The sequence below is a fragment of the Delphinus delphis genome, chromosome 9 (genome assembly GCF_949987515.2).
Source record: "Delphinus delphis chromosome 9, mDelDel1.2, whole genome shotgun sequence".
Classification (NCBI taxonomy): domain Eukaryota; kingdom Metazoa; phylum Chordata; class Mammalia; order Artiodactyla; family Delphinidae; genus Delphinus; species Delphinus delphis.
Window position 1 is genome coordinate 84,203,690 of NC_082691.1, and position 16,008 is coordinate 84,219,697.

At 37.6% G+C, this 16,008-nt stretch overlaps 1 protein-coding gene across 3 annotated transcripts in view; it reads right to left on the reverse strand.

The window, feature by feature from the left end:
* TNPO3 (transportin 3) overlaps positions 1 to 16,008 on the reverse strand; it is an 82,125-nt gene that overhangs the window by 54,203 nt on the left and 11,914 nt on the right. For 2 of the 3 annotated variants that reach the window (XM_060020861.1, XM_060020863.1), the window contains exon 2: positions 542 to 742. In XM_060020861.1, the coding sequence (XP_059876844.1) occupies positions 542 to 742 (201 nt within the window). Of the gene's footprint in view, positions 1 to 541; positions 743 to 15,679; positions 15,841 to 16,008 lie in introns of all 3 variants that reach the window. The other variant, XM_060020862.1, reaches the window with a different exon arrangement.

A 16,008-nucleotide genomic window follows, 5' to 3' on the forward strand; every position in this document is an offset into this window, starting at 1 on the left:
TTCTCTTCATGTCTTATCTTGAAGGCTTATGCAAAAGCCTACTTCCCCTGCAAGAACACTTCTACGCCAAGCAGAGAACACATGTGAGTACGTACTCACTAAAGCTTCTAGTTTTCCTTTCTAATGTATTTCCCTACCTAAGGTGGAAAGGCCAGATGCTCTAGTTCACCACTTCATTCATGAGACTTTTACTAGCCAATCAGTCTAGAAAGGATTTTTTTTAAAAGACAGGTATGTAGACTTCTGACCCAGGACAGTACTTTACCATCTACAATTTTAACAGCGGAGTGTGTGTGTGTGTGTGTGTGTGTGTGTGTGTCACCTCCCCCACTTTTTGGTACTCTAGTTTGGTATCAAATGAATTCTAAGATGAATACAAAGATTTAAATATTCACTTTCTATTCACCTATAAGAATATAGCAATGAGTCTGTAAAAAAGTTAACATCACTTCACATGGGCTAGCAAGCAATGTCAATCAAAATTAACTTGATAAATCCAAATGGTCTTACAAATTTTCCTAATGAGAAGCATAGGATTTACCTGAGTTACAATGACAGGTGACAAGTCTTTCAAGTTCTGGATATGGGTTAGTAATGAGTCCCGTAAAGAGGCATGAGAGTCTGTGGGGAGCTCATAAAATGAGGTCTGAATCTTCATTTTCATGGTCTGTGCAGCAAAATAGCATGATTCCACATCTTGCCGGATCTGTAACAACTGGTCTGAAATCTCCCATGCATGAACCTGAAAGTAGATCAGACAAAAAAAGAGTCTTAAAAACTACTTTTCTAAACAACGTTTATGCCATACAACCTCAATACATACACAAACTTATTTAGACCAAAGTATAATGAAAGAAAAATCTGACAAGCTAAATTGCCCACTAATTCAGCCAAAACTTCACACTACGGTATATATTTATAGGCCGTGCTCAACAAAAGTATTACCTAAAATCTTCTAATTGTAGGAAGGCATGACAGTTATCAACTGAATAAACAGATCTAATCCTGCTGACTAGAATTATTAATTGTGTAGGGGGGAGAGTATAAAGAAAAATGTCCCAAAAGTTTCTACTAAAACTAAAATGTCACTGTATAGCTTCCAACCCTAATCTATAGGTTGGATGTTTCTTCTCTTTTCCACTTAAAATAAGTAAGCTTTTGTTCACTCTAAGAATTGAGTCTGGAAGATATTTTAATATATCTATAAGTAGGAGAATATATTTCATATTGGTCTCAATAGGCCTACATTTCAATCTTTAGGACCTGACTAAAACTACAAAAACTATTTCACATACTTCAGTTATTTTCTAATGTTTTTATATTTGGCACAGTACTGTATATGCGACTAAAATCATTTCCACAGGAGCATCTATGGAAATAATAAAGAGAGCAAAAGCATAGAATTTGGTCTCTAACAGCCAGTAAGAGTTATAAAACAAAGCCTTATTTTGAAAGATAACTTTTGGAACAAACTCATGCAGTATAAAGTAGGCAACTAATTAACAAGCGATAAATTCTAATGCAATTCTATACCAAACTGCCTCTTCATGGGAGTGGGAGCAGGCTAAAATGGGCTGTTAATAATGGACTGAAAATCTTTTTCAATCCCAATTCAGGAACAGAGCCAACTGTAAAGAAAGATCAGAGATTTACCTACTCAATTTCTTATGAAGATAGAGCACTTCACAAGTAATACACAATGATTCTTCAAGATCTTTCCAAAGATAAATGGCAAGTCAAGGAAATGGCCTGTATGAGCTCCCAAAGTAAACTGAAAAGACTCAGTTCCCAAAGTAAACTGAAAAGACTCTAAAACTCACAATGATAAATGACATAAAACTTAGCTTTAATCAAGTAATAAGTTGGTGAAAAAACAAGCATGAAACATTAACTTCCTTCTAGATAAAATATATTTATTAATTTTTTGTCGTTTTTTACCCCTAGCATACTGTCACAAAAAATCTTCCAAGCCACAGTTTTTAGCCATTCATTATCTAACCAGTAACCCAAGCACATCTACGATTTAATATGCCATCAAAATATACCTCCCTCAAATTGATACTTTAAAATATAATAGCAAATAAGCAGCCTTGGAATCACCATAAATGTCCTCATAAAAACAGAGCAACTAAAGAGCAAAACCAAAGCACTACAGACATTTACAACAAAACTAGGTATTATCTAATTATCTCCAGGAACCCCAAAATATAAGTGGATGGGGACAAGCCAGTGACATCTGTAAGACCTGTTTCAACTTCAGTAAAAGGCAGAAGCAGAGGGAAACAATACGGTATCTAATGGATCTAAGAGCAGAGAATATCAAAAGAGTCAACAGGTATTCACTAGAAAGCACAGGGAATGAATCTGTAGATGAAAACAGAAGAGGTTTTGCCCAATCCAAAAGCAAATGAGTTAAAGAGGCCTATGCAAGGTCTAAGGAGATGGAACAATCTAGCCTCTATAAACTCTTAAAACTGAAAAGTGGGCTTCCCTGGTGGCGCAGTGGTTGAGGGTCCACCTGCCGATGCAGGGGACACGGGTTCGTGCCCCAGCCTGGAAGATCCCACATGCCGCGGAGCGGCTGCGCCCGTGGGCCGTGGCCGCTGGGCCTGCGCATCCGGAGCCTATTGCTCCGCAACGGGAGAGGCCACAGCAGTGAGAGGCCCGCGTACCGCAAAACAAAACAAAACAAAACAAAACAAAACAAAAAACTGAAAAGCCAGGGCAGGGCCCCAAACTGAGGAGAAACTGCTGTGAAAAGTCAATTCTATACAGGACAAGTACAACAGAGACAAAGGAAAAAAAGGAGAAGGTAATAACAAAGCTCGGAAATCTTAGAAATCAAACTACCGTATCTGTAAATACTATCTGAGAACAAGAGAAAAGGAAGCTCTATGAAGTTGGGAATACCATCCTTAACTATGCCTCCTTCCAAAAGTTCAAAAAACTAATTTCACAAGAAATAAGCTCAAATAAATAAGCTCAAATAAACAAGCTCAAATAAATAAACTCAAATGCCATATGTATAGCAACTGGGGGCCGGTGCAGATAATGAGAAGAATAGCACGCTTACGAAGAAAGTAGGCCAGAAAAACATTTTAAAAACTAGCCTAGGAGCTTCTCTGGTGGCACAGTGGTTAAGAATCCGCCTGCCAATGCAGGGGACATGGGTTCGAGCCCTGGTCCAGAAAGATCCCACATGCTGCGGAGCAACTAAGCCTGTGCGCCACAGCTACTGAGCCTGCGCTCTAGAGCCCACGAGCCACAACTACTGACGCCCACGCACCTAGAGCCCATGCTCCGCAACAAGAGAAGCCACCGCAATGAGAAGCCTGTGCACCGCAACCATGAGTAGCCCCCGCTCATGGCAACTAGAGAAAGCCCGTGTGCAGCAATGAAGACCCAACACAGCCAAAAGCAATAATAAAAATTATAAATAAATAAAAACTAGCCTAAAGTCCAAAGGACATAGGCGCCAACTGAAAAAGCTCCCAATGGCCTAAACTAGAAAACCTGGGAGTAGCAAATTATGACAGTATTGGATTATAATTCAAAAATAAAACAATATCCATGAGTCCATACTGATGTAAATAACAACTGAATAAATAACTGGGGAGAGGTTATTTGCAGGATATAAGACATCTTTTTTAACAGAAGAATGCTAGTTAATAAATGTAGAAGGAATGAGGGAAATAGAAAATCACCACCATTAGAACACATCAGAAATATCTGCTACAAGCAAGATTCATGGATAAATGATAAAATACAACAAACTATCTCCCCAAAATATTCATTGGTTACTGTGGTGGTTTTAATATATGTCCACATATTCTTTAACACTTACCATTAAGAACTCTGACTACTCTAGTAGAGAGACAACATGGAGACTTTGCTGGAGAGACAATGTAAAGAGACCTAACACTACACGGAAAGCAAGTGGAGCCCAGTTAAGTCAAGCCTTCCAGCCATTCCTACCAGGGTGTCAGGCATGTAAGTGAAGCCATCTTAGAACCTCCAGACCACCCATCCACCAAATGGATGCCTCTTGGAGCAGAATCATTCACAGAGCCTTGCTCAAAAATTTCCTCAAATTCATCACCAAAAGGACAAGAGGATCAAATCTGCATCTCATTAAGCCTCTGGATCTAGGAGGTAATTTGCAGGAAATAAAGGGGAAAGCAGAACTGCATCCTAACTATGTAATCAACAAAATCAAGACTGTAGGAAACTCAACAGGTCAAAAGGCCCAGATTCCTCAACACAACAGGGAGAGAAAGAACCTGCAGATTAAAAGACACTCAAAGACCTACCTTAATTCACCAAGTTATACATTTGTTTTGTGTGGTTTTTCTGTATCTGTGTTTAAAAAACAAAATTTAGAACAAACAAAACTCAATATTGCCTATTAAATTAAACTAGTATGAAGTCTTTCTCCCTAGTGAAATCTAACTGTCAACCCACCAGGTCAGAACCTTTGTGAAAAAGTTCATTGATTGTACAGTGTCATGTTGTGCTTTAATTTGAATGGCAGAAACCAGCAAAAAATACCAATTATATCATTCTTATTATCTGTCTTTCTGACAAACATTTCTATCTCCTTAAAAGTAAAGATCTCAAAAATGAAGGGCAGAACCAAAAGTCAAAACAAAACAAAACAAATATTTCCTTCTGCGGAACTATTAACTTGGGTGTAGGGATGCAAAGAAGATTTCTTTTTCAAGCACCTTTGATGATGTTTGAAATATTTTTTAACGTGTCCTTTGGAACTGTCTTTAAAAATAAATATAGATTTGCAGCCCTAATATAGAAGTATCTCCAAGATATACATTTAAAAAACAAAGATGCAGATGATATCATAAAATCCTTTTTGTAAAACTTTAAATTACACTTTTTTTTTTGGAAAGCATAGTGAAGCTTTTTAACATACAGGAATTAGTTTTATACCTGAAGTCTTAGCATTCATAGCATTCATCAAGTGTTTCAACTTTGTTTTTACCACACTAGCTGGCTGTACACCAATCTTCCAGCCAAAAAAAAGTAGAAAAAAATTGATTAAATATCAAGAAGAACTTGTTTGAAGACATCAGAACTACCAAGACATCCAGAACATGAGGCCACAGATTCCAGAGAGTTCAGCCTAATATGTGGCTCCACCTTTCGCCACAAGGAATTTGCCTGTTTGAAAGTAGAAGACAAGAGGCTAAAAAGCTGAAGAGATTTGGGCAGTCACACGAGACTGGGGAGATGAAAAGTAGAATTCAGAGCCTGCCAAGGAAGAGGGGGCCTGGAAAATAGTCCAGATTTTCAGCTGGGACCCAGTGCAGGAAACAGGAAATGTACCTCAAAAAGGCTGAAACTTCTCCAGGATACACTAGATGTTAGGCCACAAAATAAGTCTTAATAAATGCAGAAAGACTGAAATCACAGAAAGTATGTTTTCCAATCAAAAATGAAATGCAACTAGAAATTAACAGATGGAAAACTGGAAATTTCACAAATATGTAAAAATTAAATATCAATTCTTAAACAACCAATGGGTCAAAGAAGGGAAATTAGAAAATATTTTAAGACAAATGAAAATGGAAATACAACATACCAAAACTTGTAAGATGCAGTGAAACAGTGTTAAGAGGGAAATTTATAGCTATACATAAACACTTAAATTAAAAAAAGAAAAATTATCTCAAATCAACAACCTAACTTTATACCTTAAGGAACTAGAAAAAAAGAAAAAACTAAGCCCAAAGCTAGCATAGGAAAGCAAATAATAAACATTAGAGCAAAGATAAATAAAATAGAACACAGAAAAACCATGATTTGATTCTTCAAAAAGATCAACAAAATTGACAAACCTTTATCTAGATTTTAACCAAGCAAAAAGAAATGAAACGAAGGTGGGGACATTACTACTAACTTTACAGAAATAAAAAAGATTACAGGAAATACTATGAACTGTACACCAACAAACTGGATAATCCAGATGAAATGGACAAATTCCTAGAAACATACAATGTACCAAGACTGAATCCAGAAGAAACAGAAAATCTGAATAGACTATATTACTATACTTAGTGAACAGACTGAATCAGTAATCAAAAACTTCCCAACAAAGAAACGCCCAGGACCAGACGGCTTTACTGGTGAATTCTACCAAACATTTAAAGAAGAATTAACACCAATCCTTCTCAAATTCAACCCAAAAATTGAAAAGGAGGAGTAAACATTTCCGAATTCATTCTATGAGGCCAGGATTACCCTGATACCAAAGGCAGACAAAGATACTACAAGGAAAAAAAAACCCTACAGGGGCTTCCCTGGTGGCACAGTTGTTGAGAGTCCGCCTGCCGATGCAGGGGACACGGGTTCGTTCCCCAGTCCGGGAAGATCCCACATGCCGCGGAGCGGCTAGGCCCGTGAGCCATGGCCGCTGAGCCTGCGCATCCGGAGCTTGTGCTCCGCAACGGGAGAGGCCACAGCAGTGAGAGGCCCGCGTACCGCAAAAAAACCCCCAAAAAACAAAAAAACACCTACAGACCAATATCCCTTATGAATACTAATGGAAAAAAAACTTCAAAAAAATAGTATCAAACTGAATTCAACAGTGTATTAAAGAATTATACACCATGACCAAGTGGGATTTATTCCCGAAATTCAAGGGTGGCTCAACATACAAAAATCAAACAATGTAATGCACCATATTAACAGAATAAAGGGGGGAAAACCACATAAATATCTCAACTGATGCAGAAAAGCATTTGACAAAAGCTATCACCCTTTCATGATAAAGACACTCAACAAACTAGGTAAAGAAGGAAACTGTCTCAACGTAGTAAAGACTACATATGAAAACCCCACAATGAACATCATATTCAATGTTCAAAGACTGAAAACTTTTCAAAACTCTGTAAGATCAGGAACAAGACAAAGATGCCCACTTTTGCCACTTCTATTCAGCATAGTACTAGAAGTTCTAGCCAGAGCAATTAGGTAAGAAAAACAAATAAAAGTCATCCCGATTGGACAGGAAAAGGTCAAATGATGACTGTTGAGGTACGACATGATCTTATATGTAGATACCCCTCCAGATTCCCCAAAACCTGTTAGAACTAATAAACGAATTCATCAAAGTTGCAAAATACAAAGTCAACACCCCCAAATCAGTTGTTTTTATATACTGACAATGAACGATCTGAAAACGAAATTAAGAAAACTGCATATACAACAGCTTCCAAAAAGAACAAAATACTCAGGAATAAAGCAAGCTGTACACTGAAAACTATAAAATACTTGTGAAAGAAATTAAAGAAGACACTAATAAATGAAAAGACATCCTGGGTTCAAGGATTAGAAGACTTACTACAGTTGTTAATACTATCCGAAATGCTCTACAGATTCAATGCAATCCCTATCAAAATCCTAAGGACTTATTTTGCAGAAAGAGAAAAATTCATCAAAAAATTCATATGGAATCTCAAGGGGTCCCAAACAGCTAAGAACAAAATTGGAGGTCTCATATTTCCTTGATTTCAAAATTTATTATGAAACCACAGCAATCAAAAGAGTATGGTACTGGCATAAAGACAGATATATATAGACCAATGGGAAAAAACAGAACACCAATAAATAAACCCTCGAAAATATAGACAAATCATCTTCAACAAGGATGAGAAAACTATAAGATGGGGAAGGGAGAGTCTCTTCAATGAATACTGTTGGGAAAAGGAATATCCATAGACAAAAGAAAGAAGTGGACTCTCATTTTACACCATATACAGAAATTAGTTCACAATGGATTAAAGACCTAAATGTAACACCTGAAGCTATAACTCCAAGAAGAAAGCATGGGGGACAAGAAATTTCATGATACTGGGTTTGATGATGACTTCATGGATATGACACCAAAACCACAAGAAACAAAAGCAAAAATAAAACAAATAGGACTACACCAAACTCAAAACTTCTGCGCAACACAAAATCCAGAGTGAGAAAGCAATCTATGGAATGGGAGAAAATATTTGCAAACCATACATCTGACAAGGAGTTAATATCCAGAATACACAAAGAATTTCTACAACTCAACAACATAAAAACCAATAACCCAATTTTAAATTGGGCAAAGGGCTTGAAAAAAAACATTTCTCTAAAGACAGTATAAACATGGCCAACAAGCACAAAAAGATGCTAACATGACTAGTCATCAGGGAAATGTAAATCAAAAGCACAATCAGATATCACTTCATACCTGTTAAGATGGCCACTATCAAAAGAAACCAGAGGGCTTCCCTGGTGGCGCACTGGTTAAGAGTCCGCCTGCCGATGCAGGGGACACGGGTTTGTGCCCCGGTCTGGGAAGATCCCACATGCCACGGAGCGGCTGGGCCCATGAGCCATGGCCGCTGAGCCGGCACGTCCGGAGCCTGTGCTCCGCAACGGGAGAGGCCACAGCAGTGTGAGGCCCGCGTACCGCAAAAAAGAAAAAAAAAAAGAAAAAGAAACCAGAAAGTAAGTGTTGGTGAGCATGTGGAGATACTGGAACTCTTATGCACTGCTGATGGTAATATAAAATAGTGCAGACACTATGGAAAACAGTATGGAGGTTCTTCAAAAAATTTAAAATGTAACTACCATGTGATCCAGCAACTCCACTTCTGGATATATACCCAAAAGAATTGAAAATAACATCTCAAAAAGATATTTGCACACCCACGTTCACTGAAGCATTATTCACAAAAGCAAAGAGGTGGAAGCAAACTAAATGTCCATCAATGGATGAATGGATAAAGAAAATGTGATACATACATGGAATGGAGTATCCATTCAGTCTTAATGGATTATCACTTAGTCTTAAAAATCCTGTCATGTGCTGCAAAGGCATAGATGAACCTTGAGGGTATTGTGCCAAGTAAAATACGTCACTCATAAAATGGCAAATGCTGCATGATTCCATTTACATGAGCTATCTAAAGTAGTCAAACTCAGGGGCTAGGAGGAGGAGGTGCAGAGTTGTTCAGTGGATGCAGAGTTTCAGTCATGTAGGATGTGGGGGGCTCAGGGGGATCCGCTACACAACATGCATGTGGTCAACAATATTGCACTGTATGCTTGCAAAATATTGCTCTGTACACTTGCAAACTGTTGGGAGGTTGAATTTCATATTTTGTGTTTTTGCCACCAAAAAAAAAAAAGTTTAGTACTGGCATAAAGACAGACACAAGACCACTGGAACAGAATAGAGAGCCCAGAAATGAATCCGTGCATATATGGTCAAGTGATTTTCAACAAGAACAGAATATCATATACAAAAATTAACTCAAAATGGATCAAAACTTAAATGTAAGACCTAAAACTATAAAACTCATGGGGGGAAAGCTATATGTGCATTAAATTTGGCAATGATTTCTTGGATCAAAAGCACAAGCAACAGGGAATTCCCTGGTGGTCCAGTAGTTAGGACTCTGTGCTTCCAATGCATAGGGCATGGGGTTCGATCCCTAGTCAGGGAACTAAGATCCTGCATGGCACAGAGCAAAGACAAAAAAAAAAAAAAAAAAAAAAACACAAGCAACAAAAGTAAAAACACATAAATTGGACTACATCAAAATTTCAAACTTCTATTCATCATTAAAAGATATAATCAGTATGAGAAGGCAACCCACAGAGTGGGAGAAAATATTTGCAAATGACATATCTGATAAGGGGTTAATATTCAGAATACATAAGGAACTACTACAACACAACAACAACAACAAAACCAAACAACCCAATTTAAAAATAGGCAGAGGGACTTCCCTGGTGGTGCAGTGGTTAAGAACCCACCTGCTGACGCCAGGGACATGGGTCCAAGCCCTGGTCTGGGAAGATCCCAGGTGCCACGGTACAACTAAGCCCGTGCACCACAACTACTCAACCTGTGCTCTAGAGCCCGCAAGCCACGACTACTGAGCCCGCGTGTCACAACTACTGAAGCCCTCGCACCTAGAACCCGTGCTCCACAACAAGAGATACCACTGCAATGAGAAGCCCGCGCACCACAATGAAGAGTAGCCCCCGCTCACTGCAGCTAGAGAAAGCCTGTGTGTAGCAATGAAGACCCAATGCAGCATAAAATAAAATAAATAAAATAAAATAATTAAAAAAAAAATAGGCAGGGACTTCCCTGGCAGTCCAGCAGTTGAGACTCCACACTTCCACTGCAGGGGGCATGGGTTTGATTCCTGGTCAGGGAACTAAGATCCCACAGGCTGCAACATGGTCAAAACAAACAAAACAAAAAATAAAACAAAAAAAAAAAACCCCAAGTGTTGATGAGTAGAGAAATTGTAACAATGCACATTGCTAGTGGGAATGTAAAATAGTGCAGCCAATATGGAAAATAGTATGGCAGTTCCTCAAAAAATTAAAAATAAAATTACCAAATAATAAGCAGCAAGAGAGAATCAATTCATCACATTCAAGTGATCCTTGATAAGATTTTGGACAGATTTGTTATCAGAAACTTTGAAGTTCAGAAGGCAGTGGGCTAATATATTCAAAGTGTTAAGAGAAAAAAAAAAGCTGTCAGCCAAGAATCCTATACCTGGCAAAACTGTCCTTCTAAAGTAAGGCAGATTAAGACATTTCCAGACAAACAAAAGATAAGGGAATTTGTTACCACTAGACCTGCACTGCGAAAAAACGTTATGAGTAGTCCTGAAGGTTGAAATGAAAGAACACCAGCTAGTAACTTAGCTATAAGAAGAAATAAAGATGTCAATAAAGGTAGATAAATGATTCATTATAAAAAAAAAAATTACCACATAATGCAGCAATTCCACTTTTGGGTATATAGCCAAAACAATCAAAAGCAGGGACTCAAACAGATATTTATACACCAATGTTCACAGCAGCATATTTCACAATAACCAAAAGTTGAAAACAACTCAAATGTTCATTGACAGAAGAATGGATAAACAAAATGTGACATATACATACAGTGGACTATTATTCAGCCTTAAAAAGGAAGGAAGTACCATTACATGCCATAACATGGATGAACTTTGAGGACATTATGCTTAGTAAAATAAGCTTGACACAAAAGGACAAATATTGTATGATTCCACTTACATGAGGTACCTGAAGTAGTCAAATTCATAGAGACAAAGTTAGAATTTTGGTTGCCAAGGGTTGATGGGAGGGAGAATGGGCAGCGTTATCATTTAATGGGTACAAAGTTTTACTTGTAGAAGATAAAAAAATTCTGGAGATTGCTTGTGTTGGTGGTCATAAAACAACGTGAATATACTTACTCGCACTGAGTTGTACACTTTAAAATAGTTAGAATGGTAAATTTGATGTCATGTATATTTTACAAAAAAGAAACACACAGTTTAGAATCTGCTCAATCCCTTCACAAACTAAAGGGATCTGGTCCTATCATATAGACCTGCCAGAAGCAAAAGAAATTACCTCAGGGGAAAAACATCATTTATTATCTCTTCAACTTTTCATAAACAATATATCCAGTATTTATCAAATGAAAGCAAAAAAGGGAGGGTTGGGGGTGGAAACAGACAATAGAAAATAACCTATCTAGATAACGGAATTATCAGATGAGGACTAAAATAACTGTGATGTCTCAACCAAAATGATAAAACTTAACATCACCAATAATGGGACAAAGAGATTTTAAGTGACTCTTGATGTGATTCACTGAAAACAACAATTTTTCGTTCATGTAGTATTTTTCCAAAAACTGTTTAAGTTGAATATAATCATGAGGAAACAACCAGACAAAGCAAAATAGCGAGTCGGTCATATTAAAAACAAAGACAAAATGGGCCTGGATTTGTTTTTGAATGTCATTATGATAAAAGGAAAAAAAAAATACCCCAGGAAACTAAAGTGACATAACACCTAAAAGCAATGCATTATCCTTGATTGGATCCTGGATTAGGGAAAGTAAAATTTTTAAAAAGCTAGAAATCTGGGGCTTCCCTGGTGGCACAGTGGCTGAGAGTCCGCCTGCCGATGCAGGGGACACGGTTTCATGCCCCGGTCCGGGAAGATCCCACATGCCGCGGAGCGGCTAGGCCCATGAGCCATGGCCGCTGGGCCTGCACATCCGGAGCCTATGCTCCGCAACAGGAGAGGCCACAACAGTGAAAGGCCCGGGTACCACAAAAAAAAAAGCTAGACATCTGTAACTGAAACAACTGGGAAATTTGAATATGAACTGTATATTAGATAATATTATTGTATATCAATGTTAAATTTCTTTAATGTGACAATGGTTTTAGTTTAGTAGAATGTCTTTGTTCTTACGAGCTATACGTCAAGATGTTTAGGGGTACAGCATTAATAAAATCTGCAATTTACTTCCGAAAGGTTCCAAAAGGGAGAGAAAGAAAGAAAAAAGAGAGAAAGCAAATGGGAACAGGCAATTTGAGAAGGGCTTATCATGAATCAGTGTTCACTATACAATTCTTTCAAGTTATGAATTTTTCAGAATAAACAATTGGGAAAAATTAAATAGCTGATTAACGTATTCAAGAAATTAGAAGACGAATTGGAATTTGCATTAAGAAATGGAATCTAAAAAAAAGAATCAAAGGGAAATTCTAGAACTGAAAAATACAGTAACTGAAATTAAGACCCAAATGGAAGGGCTGAATAGCAAATCAGACAACTGAAGAAAAGATTATTATGCTAGAGAATAGGTCAATAGAAAATAAGACCTGAAGCACAAACTCAAAAAAGAATAAAGGTAAAGAATAGGAAGAATGCAAGTGACATATGGGACATAGTGAAAAAGTCTAACAAACATGACTGAAATCTCAGAAGGAAAAGAAAAAAATGGGACACTATTTAAACATAATGGCTGAGGAATTTCCAAACTGATAAGACAACAAGCCACAGTTTAATAAACTCTGTAAACCCTAAGAATAGGAAAACCAGACCTAAGCACATCAAATAACACTGCTAAAAAACTGCTAAAGACAAAAAGGAAAATCTTAAAGGCAAGAGGAAAAAACATGTATTACCTTTAAAGGAACAATTAGACTGATAGCTGACTTGCCAAAATAAAAAATGGGAACCAAATATCTTCAAAGTACTGGAAGAAAATAATTGCCAATTGGTTACTTATACCCAGCAAAAAATCTTTCCAAAATGCAACAAAATTAACACACTTTGGGACCAAAAGAAAAAAAATAAAAGGAGAGAGTTCGTTACCAACAGAACAAAGAAAATACTAAAGGGTGTTCTTCAAGCAGAATGAAAATAATTCTGGATAGAAACATGGAAATCAGGAAGGAATGAAGAGTAATGGAAAGGCTAAGTATGTAAGTAAATCTCTGTGAACACTGACTATATAAAGCAACAATATCTTGTAGGGCTTAAAATAAATGAATCTATATACCTGAGAGGAATTTCACATTCTCCTAAGATGCAGAAAGTGGAAAAGAACATTGCTTTGGAGTTAATAAATAAATGCAAATAAACTACAAAGTAACTTTTCTTAAATGCATCGAAAGCTGAGGTCCCAGGACAACCAAGTAGACTGAAATCTAAAGAGACCTCACCAAGTGTTGGCTCATCTGTGGCAGAACAAAGAAAAGAGATATGGGGCACCAGATGACCAGGTAATAAAAATTCAATTAAAATTATTAACAAATTGATTTTAAAAATTGTATATGTGTGGGCTAGTATGTACATATAAAACCCATGGGACTCTTGGACACAAGGGGAATTCACAACCACCTACAGGCTCTTATCCACACACCTCCACCAAATACTCAGGAGAAAGAATGGGGGTAGGGCAGGAGACCAGAGAAAACCTCTTTGGTGGTACAGTCTTGGAGGACAGGAGTAGCCACAATAGCAGAAAGGACACAAAAAGCTCTGACTAGACCCTTCTCCCCTACTGAACAAAAGCCTTAACTGGTATGGGAAGGGCAGCAAATGATGTTACCCTCAAGGCTTATAGGTTAAGTAAGACCCATTGCTGTTGCAGTAAGGGTAAAGGAAAAACACCTCTACCCTTAAAGGACAGGGCATAAAACCGTCTTGAGCCCATGATACTATAACAATAACACCACAGAGGTCTCCTACCACTGAAGGAAGGACAAAAAAAATTTATCCTGCACAAGATCTGCCAGATGCAAGGCAGAGCATGAATGCCACAGGGGAGGACAGAATCACTGAGAAAGCCCCACCAATGAGAACACTGGACACTGGAACTGCTAAAGACCACAGTAGACAAGGGCAACAGAGAATGTTACTGTCCCCCACTCCCCCAAACAAACAAACAAATGCTAAACACATCATATTCAAACTCCTGAAAGCCAGAAATAAAGAGAAAATATTGGAGGAGTAATCCTTTTTCCTTACTACCAAGGTACCCTTGACTGTAACAGCTCAATTGTAGAACTTTATATTGTAATTATTTGGGCCTTTGTTCACCTTTTTTAATAGACTGTAAGCTCTTCAAAAGTAAAGAACCTTAATTATTTCTGCCTCTCTCAAAATCTCCTGGCCATAGAGCCATTTAAACAAATATATTTTAAATTATTAAATATGAAGCAAAATGACAAGATACTATCATCTCATAAATCTATAACACCTCTTTGTTTTCCCAAACATGAAGCCCATTCTTTTACTAGGTAGCTGAGATACTTACTGGATTGGGAGTAAGCTATAAGAACAGAATCCACAATGTTTAGAGAGAGAAAGGGCAAGAAAAAACAAGGAATCCAGTTTACAGATAAAGAAAACAAAGGCCCTGAAAGGACCTTTTTCATTCAGAGTCCTCATTTGTAGAACTTTACTTGCCTTACCCAGTTGGAGCCTTGGTTCTGTTTTGTTTTAAATATATATTTTGCTTTAGCAATGAGAAGCAGCTCAATATTTTCCTATTCTTAAATCGGAAGATTTAAGAATCTCAGAAAAATTTCAGTGAAGGGAAACTTAAAGTCTCCCCAAAATGGGAGTCTTTTCTGGAATGACCTTACTTTAAAATATTACCAGTATTTCTGAAATAGAAAAAAAAAGGAGAATAGCAGGTAACCCCAGGCAACTAAACCAAATATAAACTTTGCATCTTCTAACGCTCATTATGTTATCATAGTTTTCTGTTTTTTAACTAAACTAAAATATAGATGGCAGCTAAATGTATTTCCTAGGACAATTCTATGAGGAATCGGTCTTAGGAAAATTCCCATACTGCTCCTTGTGTAAATGTGTCAAGTAGAACCGAAGTGAAAAAGAACTGTCTTCTCATTTCAAGCATCCTTATTTATCTTGATGCTGCCTCACCCACTGGTCAAATGTGCCTCTCTTCAAATATTTGTCTTTTGGAACAAGAACGAAATACAAAACTGACCTCTAAAGAAACCTGGGAAACTTGAATATCACAGTCTACTAAGTAAACTGTCAGTGAAAAATTACCCAGGATGATACTGCCAGTACTATATATTAAGCGGTCATAATTTGTCCCTTTATTTTGAATTCCAGGAGGGTTTAAGAATTGTTGGCGTCCAAAAAACAAGTAATCCTGTTTTGATCACTGAATCATTAAGAAAATGCAACCAAATCCTGATACCTCAGATACTGTAGTACATTGCTCACTGTTCTTCCCCTCTGCTAAGCTGCAGAAAGAAGAAAGGAAAAGGGATTCTTTACAAGGAGAGAATAAAGCACTTACACTTCATAGGACTTTCTAGCCACAGATGCCAGGTGCTACCCACTGAAATCCAGGCTTGGACTAAGCTCCACATTTCTGAAAGGACCATCTCAACCGAAGCCTGGGGCTCAGAGTCAGCAGGAGGAAGCTGCAGCTCCCACTAGCAGCACATTTCAAAGAGGCTGCAACAAGAGAACATTTTCCATTTAAGCAACTAATTCCAATCTTCCATTTCACAAAGCAGTAGCAGAACAGGCCTTTATTATCAGTCTTTTCAAAAGATATTTCCATGACTATGTGATGAATATGAAGCAGGCTATGGCCCAGCAATCCTTTCACTAACATGCTCT